The following is a 15,131-nucleotide window of genomic DNA, read 5'->3' on the forward strand; positions in this document are numbered from 1 at the left end:
CATACCACCTAGCGGACTGGATGAGCAATGGCTTCCAGAGTCTCTCTCAGTGCGCCCTTGACTCAGGCCCTAAGGCAGCTCAACTGGCCAGGTGTTTATTGAGCACTCAATGAAATAGTTCCTGGCAGTACTTAGACAGCGGGACCCAAAGGTGGCAGTGCCCAGTGCTGTGTCCCAAACAGAAGCCCAACTGACACTCAAGTTAGCTGAGAGGCAGAGAGGGCCGTGAGGAGCAACTGGGAAGATGGCAGTGCAGGAGAGAGCAGAAGCGCGAGGCAGGGAGAGGCTAACACCGTGACCCACAATGGAGGTAAAATGCTATTCCTGACAGAAGCCACATGCACACTGTGATGATGCTGAGGGGACGGGGAGAGCGACCGGGCACTGCTGAGTCAGGACAGCTGACATTTGCTGAGTCACCCTCCTCAAAGCCTGGCGAGTCCCAGAGCCACTCGTGTTTGTTCCGGGCCACGCAGCTGGAAACAGAGCTGCTTGGTTGTACAGCTTCTGCCCCGTACCCTCATGTACAGTGGGCGGGGACAGTTAGACCTGGGTCTGGAGCTCAGCTATGGGGCTGTAAGCCATTGGTCTTGCCTTCTTCAGCCTCAGTGCTCTCTCTGCCAAACGGATTCCATGATAGCGTCTATCTCAAAGGGTTGTTGAGTTAGGATGGGATTAGACAGAGTGCAAGCCATGGATGAAGGAGATCCTTATTGATCTCTGTGATTGGTTACCACCCCCGAGAAATGAGCAAGAGATGATGCGGAAGGAGCCCCGAGTTCCCAGCCTCCCCATTAGTTCTTAGGAGTGCCAACTCTGATAGCCAGGCACAGTGACACACACCACAGATCCAAGGTACGGACCTGGGGGTCACAGGGCAGAGTGTGGGCTTGGAGATTTCATGGCCTCATCTGTCTCTCTTCCTCTAACCCCAGCACTTTTCAGAGCCCTCCCTGTCCCTCTTTGGCCTGGAGTGCTTCGAGGGGAAGGAGATCGAGCTGACCGGAGAGGTGCGAAGCCTTCAAGCCGAGGGCTTCAACAACCACGTGCTGTCTGTGCGCGTCCAGGGCGGCGTGTGAGTGTGTGCCCCAAACTGTCTTGGGTGATTGGTGGGGTGGGGACCCCGCCACAGGCCAGAAAGCAGTACAGCCTGAGGGCCTCTGGCTCCCGGGGCTCGGTTGGGTGCTGGGTCCTGAAAGCCCCCAATGTACACAAGAGCCTTTCCTCCTACTGCGGGCCCTCACCCTAGTGTGAGAGACGAGGGAGCAGAGGTTGTTCTAACACATGTGCCTTGTCTTCCACCTGTCTCTGTCTGTCTGTTTGTCTGTGTTCCTTTGCGTCTTTGGCACCTGCTGGGCACAGATGGGTAGTGTGTGAGCACAGTGACTTCCGGGGCCGCCAGTGGCTAGTGGGGAGCTGCGAGATCACCAACTGGCTGACCTACAGCGGCACCCAGAGGGTGGGCTCCCTCTACCCTATCAAACAGGTAGGTAGCAGTCAGCACGAGTGCCTCAGGGGTGCGCCTGTCCTCTCATAAACCTGTTTCCCAGGCTTGATATTGGTGTCGGGTCACACGTGTCCCCTTGTATTGTCATCTTAGTCATTTTTCTCTAAATCAACCTGAAAACCAGACAATTTTGCCCTGTCCGGAAGGACATTGCAATATATACAATAAGCTTATTCACCAACACCGAAAATCATTTCACGCACGGAACTTTCATGCGAGGGTGCATGTCCATCCCTGCTTGTCTAGAGGTTGGCTTCATTTCTCTACACATATGTTTCTAAGCTATGGCTCTGTGTGTGTGTGTGTCTTGTGTGTCTCTGTATGTGTGTGCATATCTATGTATTAAAGCAGGGACTCACTATGGCCCTTGTGGACTGCTTGTATAGCCCTAGCTGGCCTGGAAGTCTCTGTGTAGATTAGCCTGGCCTTAAACATCCGTCTGCCTCTGCCTCCCGAGTGCTGGGATTGGAAGTGTGTGCCAACACGCCCAGATGTTTCCTCATCTATAAAATGGGGATAACATTTGTGTCCTGAGTGTTTTGAAGACCGATAGTGACTGCAGAACCAGCAGGCAGTGCTTTAGCAAGAAACACTGCTCAGATCGTACCCAGGGCATACACCATCCTGTCTGCTGCTCTCACTGCTGCAGAGCCACTTCAGATCTCTGGCCGTCTAGTGTCACTGCTCTTCTCTTTAGCTCTAGCATGTTCGTATGCATGCAGTTTTCCTTCTGTATGTGTGCATGCCTGTGTGCGTGTGGACATCTGTAGTCTTACAATCAGCTGTACCTGTAACAAGTGAGCATAGGTTGCTGGTACGGAACAGGCCGGGAGGATCTGTGTATCAGTTACGATGTGAACGCAATGGCCACGTAGACCTGTGGAATTGTTTGTGCTTCCTATAAACTGTGCCACCTTGTGAACTGTGGGGATACCTGCCAGGGTCCCTAAACACACGTGTAGATATCTATGGTTAAAGAACTATGTGCATGTGTTATGCATGTAGTATGGGCGTGTCAAAAAGATGTGACTATGATGGGGGAAAGTTTGGAGGCAGGGAAGGTTTGGGAGTGTGGGTCCCTTAGAGGTCCAGAGTTGAGGGAGGTCAGGCGTCCCTGACGGCAGCTTCTCAGCCTCTCCTCATCCTCAGCGCCGAGCCTATTTCCGCCTGTGGAATGCAGCACTAGGGGGATTCCTGTCAGTGCCTGACCACGTGGAGGACATGAAAGCAGGCCGTGTGGTGGTCTCAGAGCCCCGAGCTGGAGGCAGCTGCATTTGGTACTATGAAGAGGGACTGCTGAAGAACCAGGTAGGGCCCTGGAGCTTGCTCTGCTGCTGAGCCCAGGCTTGCCAGCCGGCCTTGGGAAACCCCAGCCCAGTTAGAAGCAAGATTCATATGGCCCAGAAGTAGAGAATGCAAGCTCATTGACCCTTCTCATGTGAAATCTTCAAATAAGCAGTACTGAGGGCTGGAGAAATGGCACAGCAGCTAAAAGCTCTCGTTGCTTTTGCAGAGGACCTGCATTCAGTTCCCAGCATAAAATGAGGGAAAGCCATCCCTAATTCCAGGTCCAGAGGTCTGACGTCTTCTGACCTCTGTGGGCACCAGGCATATACCTGTTGCACAGACATACATGCAGTCAGAACACTCATAAAAGAAAGAAACGTAAAAAAGTGATGATGACACTTGCCTAGGGCCACAGTTATAAGAGCCAGCATTCAAAACCAGCGCTCGAGCTGGGCAGGATGGCACATGCCCTTTGTTACAGCACCCAGGAGACAGAGACGGTCGCCTATCTATGAGCTCGAGACCAGCCTGTTCCAGATAGCAAGTTCTGGGCTAGCCAGAGCGCCACAGAGAGATACTGTGTCCCAGACAAAGTAGGCAGCAGCAGCAACAATAATCCAGTGAGCCAAGAGTAGCGTGATCTTGGGAGGCTTCCTGTGGGGAATGCCGAATCTCATGATTCTCTGGGGCCTCAGGTGGCCCCCACCATGAGCCTACAGGTGATTGGACCTCCCAGCCCAGGCTCCAAAGTAGTACTCTGGGCTGAGAGCCGCCTACCACGCCAAACCTGGAGCATCAGTGAATTGGGTCACATCTGCAGCCAAATGTTTGAAGGCCAGATCCTGGACGTGAAGGGTAATGTAGGCTGGTGGGAGTGGGGTGGGGCGTGCGCAAAAAGGGACCAAGGACAGGGCCGCATCCAGCACTCTCTGACCATCTCTGAATCTCACCCCCCTCAGGTGGCCGAGGTTATGACCGGGACCATGTGGTGCTGTGGGAACCAACCAAGGACAGGCCTTCCCAGATCTGGACTGTCCATGTACTTTGAACCAACCGCATCACCAGTTTCCTGCTGGAGGTGTTTGCCAGGATGAAATATTTTATACAGATTTTTCTGTGAAATAAGCTATTTTCTACTATGCGGCCGGCATTGTCATCTTTGCGCCTTGATGTTGGGGGTGGAGAGGGACCACTTGCCCTTCTCAGTCCTCTCCCAGTTAGTTTCTTCCTGCATAGCCTCCCCGTGCCACCAGAGGGAGCTCCACACCCACACTGCCTGGTGTGTCACCCCATTCTGTCTCTCTGATTTTGGGGACCTGGCACAACCATTACATTAGCCAAGCCTCTGTGGTTCCCACCCCAGTGCAGGACTCTGACAGGTGTTCAGGGAACAGAAGCGGAGGCTGTCACACTTGGAAGAGGTACGTCTCTGACACACGGAATGGGGAGGAGCTGGCCAGGCCAGATAGAAGGAGTTGCAGAAAGTATTCCAGGGGTACGGATGGATCCAAGGTGGGAATTTCAAGGTTCAGTCTGTGAGACCACAGTGGGCAGGGCAAGAAAGATAGGAGGGTCTACCATCCTGCTGCTTCTAACTCTAGTGTCAAAGCCTGAAAGTTTGGCCTTGATCAGAAAAGCCAGGGGAGGGCTAGAGAGATGGCTCAGTGGTTAAGAGCACTGACTGCTCTTCCAGAGGTCCTGACTTCAATTCCCAGCAACCACATGGTGGCTCACAACCACCTGTAAAGAGATCCGATGCCCTCTTCTGGTGTGTCTGAAGACAGCTACAGTGTACTCATATAAATAAAAATAAATCTTAAAAGAAAAGAAAAGCGGGGTTGGGGATTTAGCTCAGTGGTAGAGCGCTTGCCTAGGAAGCGCAAGGCCCTGGGTTCGGTCCCCAGCTCCGAAAAAAAGAACCAAAAAAAAAAAAAAAAAAAAAAAAGAAAAGCCAGGAGAGGGGATTGGGTCTCTAGATGAGTGGCAGGTCAGGATATCAGAGACCTAGAGCTGCTGGGAAGACACCAAGGCAAGGACCCTTGGGAACCAGTCTGGGTTTCCTTCTCTCCTCTAAAGACCACCCCAAGTCCAGGAGGGGATGATGGTTAGAGGAGCCGTTTGTCCTTTCTGCCTTCCTTGGCTGAGAGTGTGAGTGGTGACCCTTGCCTCGTCATCCTCTAACCCAGTGATAAGATGGCAGGGTCAGGCGACTCAGAAGCCGCCCTTCTGCAAACCCTCCCAGACCTGGGCTGCTTCTGGGTCTGTAGTGGTCCAGTTGGGAATTTTGAGAGAAACAGAGCCCAGTGGTATACGATCTCCCTGTGATCAGTGTGAAGACATCTCGGTCTCGGGGTGGGCACCTGCCTGAACCTGGGGTGGGTGGGGCTTCAGAGTCCGGGATAGTGCTAGGTAGTGCGGGGCTTCATCGTTCCTAATTCTGCTGCATGGATGACTCCTGGGGCCAGCGATGTGCAGTGATCACACGTGGGGCCCCATCTAAGTAAGCATAACTTTATTGTGCCCCAGCTGGGTGTCACGTCCCCAGTACCTCGACGTTCTGGCTATGGGCTGTCAACTTGAACCTCCTTGGATCTCTGGTATCAACCCTTCCCAGGGACTGGGTTGGGGTGTCTCTTGCTACTGGTAGTGGCAGCGGTGTGAGGAGCATAGGGCTTTAGAAATGCCTTCCCCTCAGCTGAGGTAGAAGAGGCACATTAAGGTGTTGGCAAAGAAAAGAAAAGTGCAGGCCCCCACATCGGTGATGGATGAGGCCCCAGCCTTGGGGGGTTTCCCAGGGGTTTTTCTGACAGCGGTGGTGGTTTTGGTGGCAGTGGTGGCGGCAGCCTTGGTGGTGGCGGCGGCAGTCGTGGCGGCTTTGTTGGCAGGGGTAGTAACAGCAGTACTGTTTTGTCCCAAGACTCCTGTTTGTATCTGCAAGAGAAGTGTGGTGCTCAGTAGGATTCGAATCTCCTGATGAAAACTCCTCGGTTGCCTTCCTTCAACTCCGGGCTCCCATAAAGCTGCCATAGGCCCTGTTGGGATGCCTGGCTTCCTGCCTCGTCACAGGCAGCGGGAAGGCATCCCCAGTGTTTGTCATACTTCTACCCCAAAGAAACTTCCCGTCACCTTTCAGGCTACCAGATCCTCCAGCACAGAGGGAAACAGAAACCTGAGTACGGGCTTCCCCTCCCAGAGCCTGGATTTCCTCATCTCCTGATGATTAGAGTCCATCGTGTCGGAGAGTGTCACACGTGATGGGCCTGAACAAGGCCCCTGGCGGAGGGTGGGTGGGAGGGCTGATGGGAATGGCAGGCGACAAGTTGTCCTTGATGCTTGATCGAGCAGTAACTGCTCTTGATGGGAATCAAACTAGTTTTGGTGGCCATCAGCCTGCCTTTGATGCGTGGTCTAGATGTTCTTGATCAGGAACTCGATGGCTCCATTCCCTGTAATTAATCAGGCCTCTCTGTGTACACAGTGCCTCAAAGGTTGCCTCCCGGAGTGGCAGTTGATTTACCGAGTGTATGGGAGACTTCTGTCTCTGCATTCCCACACACCCATGGTTCACTATGGCAGAGGCAGGGGCCCCTCTGTTCCCTGTGTTAGACCTCTCTCCAGCCCTCTCAAAAGGACCATTTGTGTGGCTCTCCTCAGCAGGGCTTCCACTCCTTGCTTCCTGATCCAGAATTGCACAGAACCCTTTGAGCGCCTTCACGTCCCTGACACCCTGTGAGGTTTGCCCATGTGGGAACACAGGTCTCTCTGAGGCCAGTCAGATAGTACCTAAAGGATTAGAACCCAACCGTATAGGCCCTCCTAGATCCTGGGTTTCTGTTGGTGAACATTTATCTCTGTACTTGTGGCAGAAGGCAGGTTCCTCCCCTGCATTCCCTCCCTGGCTAGACCATCAGGCTGGGACTTGGTGGTGGCTGCAGGGCTCTAAGGACTGTCCTTACCTGGACCACAACCAGGAGACTGATGGTGAGGAGGAGGAGGAAGGTGTTCATCCTGGATCTTCTTGGGCTCTGTAACAGCTTTGAGAGATGAGTTCAGGGCAGTCTGCAGGCCACTTTGAACCGGGCTGCTTTTGAACTAGGAGGCAAAATAGATAGGGAGGGGTGGAGGGAGGGAGGAGGGCCTAGGGGCGGGGAAGGGAGCGTCCATCTTTCAAACCTGGGGGTGGATGAGACTAGCTATGAGACCTGTAGATGGATTGTGAATTCTCAGAAGCAACAGAGCAACAAGAGGACAACTGCAGGATGTTTTCCAAGGTTTGAAGTCACATGTCCTGGGCAAGGACTCTTGTTTTCAGGATTTGGTCACTCAGACCTCAAGTCTGACACTGAATGTGTGAGTCTTTAACATCCCCCTCCAAAAAAAGAGAAGGCAGTTGCTGGAGGATCTGCTGTAGTGATGATCCTTATTTTTATCTGTGTATTTTGAGACATGGTCTATGTCACCATGGCTCAGTTTAAATGCAGGATCCTCCTGTCTCAGCCTCTGAATTCTGGAATTGCAGGCCTATGTCACCCTGCTGACTAATGATTTACTTTAAAAAGAGCCAACAAGGGACTGGGGAGATGACTCAGCAGTTAAGAGTCCTGGTTGCTCTTCCAGAGGATACAGGTTCAACCCCCGGCACCCACATGAAGGCTCACAATTGTCTGTAATTCCAGTTCCAAGGAGTCTAACACTCACACGGGCACACATGCAGGCAAAACACCAATGTACATAGAATAAAAAAAATTATTAAAAGGAGTGCTAGCTCTTGGGAGACAGAAGCAGGTTGATCTCTATGAGTCTGAGGCTAGCCTGGTCTACATAAGATAGAACTACATAGTAAGATTCTGGCTCAAAACAAAAATAAACCAAAACAACTTAAAAAAATCCCTGTATATTGATAATACCCAACTCTAACAATTATTACATAAATGGAAGATGTGTTTTGTCTTAAGGATTGAGTTCCTGTAATCCTAGATCTCGGGGTAGAGCAGCAGGAGGGATGAAGGGCAGCTAAGACTATATGGTGACTTTGAGGCCAGCCTAGGCTACCTGGGGCTCTGTCTGAAAACACATAGGCATGCAAATGATCGGACAAGAGAAGGGGACTAAGAAAGTGGGGGTATGGGGTTCATAATAAAATAGTGGGTGCTAGGGTTGGGGATTTAGCTCAGTGGTAGAGCGCTTGCCTAGGAAGTGCAAGGCCCTGGGTTCGGTCCCCAGCTCCGAAAAAAAGAAATAAAAAAAAAAGACTTCATGTTTTGGGATTTGGGTGAAGAAGTGTCATCCTACTCAGGGAGGGCTGAGAGGGACTATTGGGAGGACAAGCTGTGGGCAGAGCTATGGGAGAGTCCCCAGAACTGTTTGGCCAGTGCCCTAACTTATACAGAACAGAACTGTGGTCACAGTGATACTGGCCAATAGTTATCTCTGTTTTGAGTGATGAAAAAAAAAAAAAAAAAAAAAAAAAAGGAGCAGCGCTTTGGAGATCCCGAGGATCTGTATCTTGCTTCAACAGTGTTTGGACGGAACAGACCCGGGGACTCCCACTTTATTCACTTCCAGCCGCCTTACAAGCCTCTCCAGTCGCAGCCTCCGGGACCATCTCCTTGCCGCCTTCGGCTCCTAGGACCAGCCAGCCCCGTCTTCGCGGTTAGCTCCATACTCCGGATCAGCCATGACCTCTCAGATTCGTCAGAATTATTCCACCGAAGTGGAAGCTGCCGTGAACCGCCTGGTCAACTTGCACCTGCGGGCCTCTTACACCTACCTCTCTCTGGGCTTCTTTTTTGATCGGGATGACGTGGCTTTGGAGGGCGTAGGCCACTTCTTCCGCGAATTGGCCGAGGAGAAGCGCGAGGGCGCCGAGCGTCTCCTCAAGTTGCAGAACGAACGCGGGGGCCGTGCACTCTTCCAGGATGTGCAGAAGCCATCTCAAGATGAATGGGGTAAAACCCTGGAGGCCATGGAAGCTGCCTTGGCCCTGGAGAAGAACCTGAACCAGGCCCTCTTGGATCTGCACGCCCTGGGCTCTGCCCGCACAGACCCTCACCTCTGTGACTTCTTGGAAAGCCACTTCCTGGATAAGGAGGTGAAGCTCATCAAGAAGATGGGCAACCACCTGACCAACCTCCGTAGGGTGGCAGGGCCACAACCAGCGCAGACTGGCGTGGCCCAGGCATCTCTGGGCGAGTATCTCTTTGAGCGCCTCACTCTGAAGCACGACTAGGCCTCTGTGCCTTCCAAGGGGCTCCCTCCTCTGCTCTGCACCGACCGCCTCAGCACCTCCACCCGAATGAACCTCTAAAGCCACTAGGCAGCTTTGTAACCGCCCTGGAGCCTCTCCCAAGTCTTGGACCAAGTAAAAATAAAGCTTTTTGAAACAGCAAAAAAAAAAAAAAAAAAAAAAAAAAAAAAAAAGACCAGTTCACAACCGATGGAGTCATTTGAACTTGAATCCAGGTCCCCCTGACGTCAGCCACTTCCGGAGCTGCTCTCGAATACCCTGATCCAGTCCATGCTGTTATTGTTTCTGTTCTCTTTAATGTGGTACCTCACACATCGAGGCAAGTACTCTCCAGGCCCCGATTAAATCTCAACTCCCTCTCCTCCTTTCTTGCTCGGCAGCCCAGCCCCTGCCTCAGCCTTTCTCCCTGGCTCAGTCCCTGTGCTGTCTTGTTTGCACGCCTGATGGTAAAGGGGACTCCCCCGGCCTCTCTCATATGGTTCAGGACTTTTGTCACAAGCCTAGGTAAAACCTGAGAGGGCCTTGGGGGCCTTGAACTCCAGAGATAAAGCTGAGAAAGACAAGAAGTGAAAGTCTGGTCTAGGGGAGGAGGAGGAGGATTGAGGGGTGGGGGAAGTGACAGTCAGCCCCTCCCATGGCTTATCTTGGCTGTTTCATGCTCAGAACTCTACTGTCTCAGCTGCTAAACCTGGGAGAGGGTGCCTGGGGGACAGGGGAGCTGCAGGGGACAGGAAGCCCATGCTGAAGCTCAAGGTTGCACTACTAGACAATAATCTCCCTCCTGGGGAAGAAGCTAGAAAGGGTGAGCCCCAGAGCTGGCCTTGTGGTAATTTACTTCCTGCTGGGAATGCGTGCGATGGCTTAAACTTCTCTTATTATTTAAAAAAAAATATAGTGCATACATGTCGTGTGTGTGTGTGTGTGTGTGTGTGTGTGTGTGTGTGTGTGTGTGGTCATGCTATCCAGAAAAGGGTGTCAGATCCCCTGGGATTGGAGCTACATAAGGTTGTGAACTGCCAGAAATGGATGCTGGGATCCGAACTCAGGACCTCTGGAAGAGCAGCAAGCGCTCCTAATCACTGAGCCGTCTCCCTAGCCTAGATGTGAACTTCTTGTTTAAAGTATCAGTGTGGGGCACAAACATGCCACTGTGTGTGGGCTGGAGGGCAACTTTCAGGAGTTGGTTCATTCCGTCCTCAGGATGGGTCCTGAAGATTGAACTGAGTGATTGATTGGCTGCAGGCTCCCCTAACCATTCCCCACTTCACCAACCCCTTAGGCTTAATTTTATTTATGTACTTTTCCAGCACTGGGTATTGAACCCACGACTGCACACTAAGCAATATTATTTTGCAAATTCCTTAAAGTTTCCTTTTTGGATCCTGAGGTGTGAGGTGTATAGTGGGAGATAAGTGGGGAGGGGCATGAGGATGCTAGGAACATCTTTAAGGAATTGGACAGGAAGAGATGTCTGTTGTGTCTGCCCATACCCAAGAAGAGAAATAGGGCTTCAAGCCTTTGCCTCTCTCGGTCTCTGAGCAGCTACATTCTATCTTGATAGCATCTGAGTAGACAGAAGCCTGGTTGTGGAACTGAGAGGGCTCTGAGAAAGTCCCATTTGACAGATGGGAAAACTGAGGGCAATTCAGAGGCAATACTAGAACTATAGCTAGTCTTACCAATGGCTGTGCTCCACTGGACACTTTCGCTATGCCTGCTTCCCTAGCTTTGACAAAGCAGGAGTCTGTCCACACGTCCCAAGCCTCGCCTCCAAAATTGAGACCAACTTCCTCAGCGTGATGGTCAACTCCCCATCTCCTGCCAGCCTTCTTCCTTAGCACCAGACCTCATTTGGTAGCATCTTCTGCCACCCAGCACACACCACTTCCTAGCCGGCTCTCACCCACACTTGCCTGGCTGCCTCAGGCTCTCTGACACCTCTGCTCTTTCCCAGCGTTCACACCCAAAGCCCTTCCCCAGAGACACTTTCCACTTCCTCTGTGAAACTCTCTCTTCCATCTTCGAGTGTCTCGTTGGCCCCTCTGAGGAGACTGTGTTTCCTGAGCTGGTGTGTTACAGGAAGCAAAGGCTTGGCTTCCCTGCCCAGCCACACATAATTCCAAGTGTGGTGGTATAGCCTTGTAATCCCAGCACTGGGGAGGATTATAGGTTCAAGATCATCCTTGACTACATAGTGAGTTTGAGACCAGACTGAGCTACATGAGACCTTGTCTCAAACAAAACAAAACAATACAAAATCGTACCTTCTTTTGTGACCTGACTGAGAACTTGTCATCTCTCCAACCCAGTAGAGGATTGAAAAATGGGACCAACAGGTGTCAGGGACCACAAAAAAGTGACTGAAGGTTAAGGTGTCCACTTTCACCCCAATGCCAAGCCTTGGCACTGAGTGGTCTGGTAACTATGGGCAACCCCTGGCTTTACACTGAGGAGTTGCCAGTGCAGAAGAAAATTCTCAGGCTGAAAGAAGAGGTCTGCATCTGCATCGGGGCCGCTTTGATCCTAAAAGCATTGTCTCTTCCAGAAGAGATGCCTAAGAAACTGAATGGAGCTGGGTAGTGCCAGAAACCACAGAGATGCTCGTCCCATAGGATCCAAACGATGAACTCCTGAGTGCGACTTCTGAGCACCTCCCCTGGAATATTCAAAGGCACCCAGGACAAGAGAGCTGAACGTTAGAGAGCAGAACCAAATGGAGATGCAAGAGCCGAGAAACCCAGGATTAGAAGAGCACTGAGGGTGCTGGAGAGATGGCTCAGTGGTTAAGAGCACTGACTGCTCTTCCAGAGGTCCTGAGTTCAAATCCCAGCAACCACATGGTGGCTCACAACCATCTGTAATGGGATCCAGTGCCTTCTTCTGGTGTGTCTGAAGACAGCAACACTGTACTCATATAAATATAATAATAAATCTTAAAAAAAAAAGAAGAGCACTGAGGACAGGGTGGACCTCGGATTGGATGCAACTGAAGAGAAAATTAGTGCCACGAAAGGCAGATCATCAGGACATAAATATTTCACTTCTCAAGTACCTGCTGTGTGCCTGGTACTCGTTTTTGTTTGGACTCTGGGGATAAAGCAGGGAGCAGAAAGATGAGGTCTCTACTCATGGTTTAGACGTTCAAATGGGGGAAGACGAAAAAGATTGCCATTTTTACTTTTCCATAAACACTGAGGAAGTGGACATCTGAGAAAAGAGAAATGGAGAAAGGGCATGCAGACCAGTGGTCAGGACAGGCCACTCAGGGGAAGTGTTCATACTGAGACTCGGAGGAGAAGGTGTAGACACACAAATACCCTACATTGCTACCCGCCCAATTGCACAGTATTCTCTCTTCTCTCCTGAGCCTCTCCTTCTCCCCCAACCCTTGTTTGAGACAGAGTCTTACCATGAGCCCAGGCTACCCCTAAACTTGTGATCTTTCCACTGCTGCCTCTGAGGCTGAGTGCTGGGCTTAGAGGCATGTGACTTACATGACAGGCCGTGGAGCACAGCTGCCCCAGGGCCTACCACGGCCCCCACAGAGTGAATATTCCTTATGTACTTGTTCCATGATGAACTGGGATAAAGCAGGGGAGGGGACGAGGTAGAGGTATTGCACACCACTTCCAGTGTGATTATGTGATCCGCTCTAAGACTTTTATTGTCACTGAGAGAGGTGTGATTTAATAGCACCATAGAGCACTCAAGTTACATCTTTGTTGTTGCTGCTGTTTTTTTTAAAGGTTTATTCATTAGTTATATATGAGTACACTGTAGCTGTCTTCTGCTACACAGCAGAAGAGGGCATCAGATCACTTTACAGATGGTTGTAAGCCACCATGTGGTTGCTGGGAATTGAACTCAGGACCTCTGGAAGAGCAGTCAGTGCTCTTAACCACTGAGTCATCTCTCCAGCCCGTTGCTGCTGTTTTTGAGACATGATCTCTCTCTGGTAGTGAGACTAGCCTGGAACTTACAATGTAGCTCAGGCTGGCCTCAATCCATCCATCCATCCATCCATCCATCCATCCATCCATCCATCCATCCGCCCAACCATCCATCCATCCATACATACATACATACATACATACATACATACATTCATCCATCCATCCATACATCCATTCAACCATCCATCCTTCCATCCATCCATCCACCCATCCATCCATTCAACCATCCATCCATCCATCCCTTTGCTCACTTACACTTCCAATGTATTGATACTTACCAGCTTGAGCAAGATAAACGAGAGGGGACCCTTCCCTTGAGGACTTCATAGGCCTGTATAGGGCGGGGTGTCTGTAGATCACAGAACTGGATGGGAAGGTCACCATGGCATCAGGCTGTAGAGTAGAGTATAACTCTGCTTAAGAGCAGGGAGAAAGGGGTTGGGGATTTAGCTCAGTGGTAGAGCGCTTGCCTAGCAAGCACAAGGCCCTGGGTTCGGTCCCCAGCTCCGAAAAAAAAAAAAAAAAAGAGCAGGGAGAAAGCCCAGAGCTAGTTTCCAGGAGAACAGGCATCTGAGCTAGGGTTTGAAGGAGAAGCAGTGGGAAGTGTTCCAGAAAAAAGCCCAACCCTTGGGAAGGAGCATGCTGCTTCCGGAACATGAGGAGGTTGCAGGGCAGGCCTTAGACTATAAAGGCCTCAAGTAGCATCATAAGCTGGGGGTGACAGGTCTTCATCACAGGTGGTGGCTGCAGCGGTGGCAAAGAGGGAAGAGGACTAGAGAGAGGTAGATTGTATTCTCAGGGACTCCATGGGCTTGGAAGACTCCTTCTCTCTGCTCCCTTCCTCCTGGAGCTGCTAGAACTCAACATTCTCCCTAGCCCCAAAGGAGCCATACCTCCTAAGCCTCATTTCAGGAAATGACCTAAAAGTCAAGTGGATTCTGTTCACCCAAGAACAGAAACTCAGGCACTGGATGGGGTAAAGAGGCAGGCAGTGGAGCTCCATCCCAGAAGTGAAGAGGGAGTCCTGGGTAGTGGGGAAGTTATGCAGACCCATCTCCGAGGTCTCCTAGCATCTAAGGCTTATTTGAGGTTGGAGACTCAGAGAGATTTCCAGAGTCTCTAAGACAGTGGGTGCACTGAGTGGCAAGGGCTGGGAAGGTAACTCTGAGGGGAGTTTAGCAGGGGTTCTCAACCTTCCAATGCTGTGACCCTTTCATCCAGTTCCTCGTGTGAAGTGAGCCCCAACCATAAATGTATTTTGTTGCTACTTAATAACCGTAATTTTGCTACCATTGGATATGCAGGATATCTGGTATGGGTCCCCAAATGGGGTCACAAGCCACAGGTTGAGAACCCCTGGATTAGAGTCTTTTTTTTTTTTTCTCCTCAAGGCAGGGTTTCTCTCTGTAGCCCTGGCTGTCCTGGAGCTCACTCCGTAGACCAGGTTGGCTTTGAACTCACAGATCCCCCTGCCTCTGCCTCCTGAGTGCTGGGACTAGAGGTGAGTGCCACCACCACCACCAGGCAAGAAATGTTTTTGAAAACAACTGTAGAGGTGTTTGATAAATACGTTGCATTAACCTCTTAATCATCCCAGCAACCCTGTCAGGTAGGCCTTGTTTTCATTTTACAAGTGAAGGAACCAAGATGTAAGTGTGCTCCAGGTCACACTGTCTTTACTGGTGGGACACCGTGCATGGTCCCAACTAAACCATCTCTAGTTACTTTGGTGCTGTTAGTGTAATTTTATTTTTTAGTTAATATTTATTTGGTAACTTATCTCGTGTGTGCATCTGGGCAGTGCCTGTGGGGAAGTCAGAAGGCAGACCCAGGAGCCGTTTTCTCCTTTCGTCATGTGTGAACAGACCAATGATCGAACTAGGTCATCAGGCTTGGTAGTGAGACCAAAGCTTGATAGGCGCTGAGCCATCATCTAGCGATGAGGCCGAGGAAGGGGAAATGACTCACCATACTGGGAGTTGGATATGTTACCCAATTCTTCTACATAGAAACGAGAATTAGAACTTTCCTTCAGGGCATCATCTGGTCCATAAATTAGAGGGGGAAAATGGGATCTAAATATTAAGTAACCTGGATCATTCCAATTCATCTTTGCATGATCAGATGGAAAAACAAA

The 15,131-nt window shown here is 50.9% G+C and overlaps 3 protein-coding genes across 3 annotated transcripts in view; 2 read left to right on the forward strand and 1 right to left on the reverse strand.

Annotated features, from left to right (window-relative positions):
• Crybg2 (crystallin beta-gamma domain containing 2) overlaps positions 1-3,933 on the forward strand; it is a 32,011-nt gene extending 28,078 nt beyond the window's left edge. The window contains exons 18-22 of the mRNA XM_008764189.4: positions 936-1,075; positions 1,363-1,486; positions 2,657-2,815; positions 3,490-3,649; positions 3,754-3,933. Of these exons, the coding sequence (XP_008762411.1) occupies positions 936-1,075; positions 1,363-1,486; positions 2,657-2,815; positions 3,490-3,649; positions 3,754-3,842 (672 nt within the window). The 3' untranslated portion in view covers positions 3,843-3,933. The remainder of the gene's footprint in view (positions 1-935; positions 1,076-1,362; positions 1,487-2,656; positions 2,816-3,489; positions 3,650-3,753) is intronic.
• Positions 3,934-5,305: 1,372 nt separating this feature from the next.
• Positions 5,306-6,865, reverse strand: Cd52 (CD52 molecule). The gene is made up of 2 exons (NM_053983.2): positions 6,751-6,865; positions 5,306-5,725 (listed from the first exon to the last, which is right to left on the reverse strand). The coding sequence occupies exons 1-2, from the start codon at positions 6,799-6,801 to the stop codon at positions 5,486-5,488; spliced, it is 291 nt and encodes a 96-aa protein (NP_446435.2). The 5' UTR covers positions 6,802-6,865; the 3' UTR covers positions 5,306-5,485.
• Positions 6,866-8,264: 1,399 nt separating this feature from the next.
• On the forward strand, positions 8,265-9,182 carry LOC100360087 (ferritin light chain 1-like). Its single transcript, NM_001419555.1, has one exon. The coding sequence runs from the start codon at positions 8,472-8,474 to the stop codon at positions 9,021-9,023; it is 552 nt and encodes a 183-aa protein (NP_001406484.1). The 5' UTR covers positions 8,265-8,471; the 3' UTR covers positions 9,024-9,182.
• The last annotated feature ends 5,949 nt before the right edge of the window (positions 9,183-15,131 follow it).

The sequence above is a fragment of the Rattus norvegicus genome, chromosome 5, assembly GCF_036323735.1.
Source record: "Rattus norvegicus strain BN/NHsdMcwi chromosome 5, GRCr8, whole genome shotgun sequence".
NCBI lineage: Eukaryota > Metazoa > Chordata > Mammalia > Rodentia > Muridae > Rattus > Rattus norvegicus.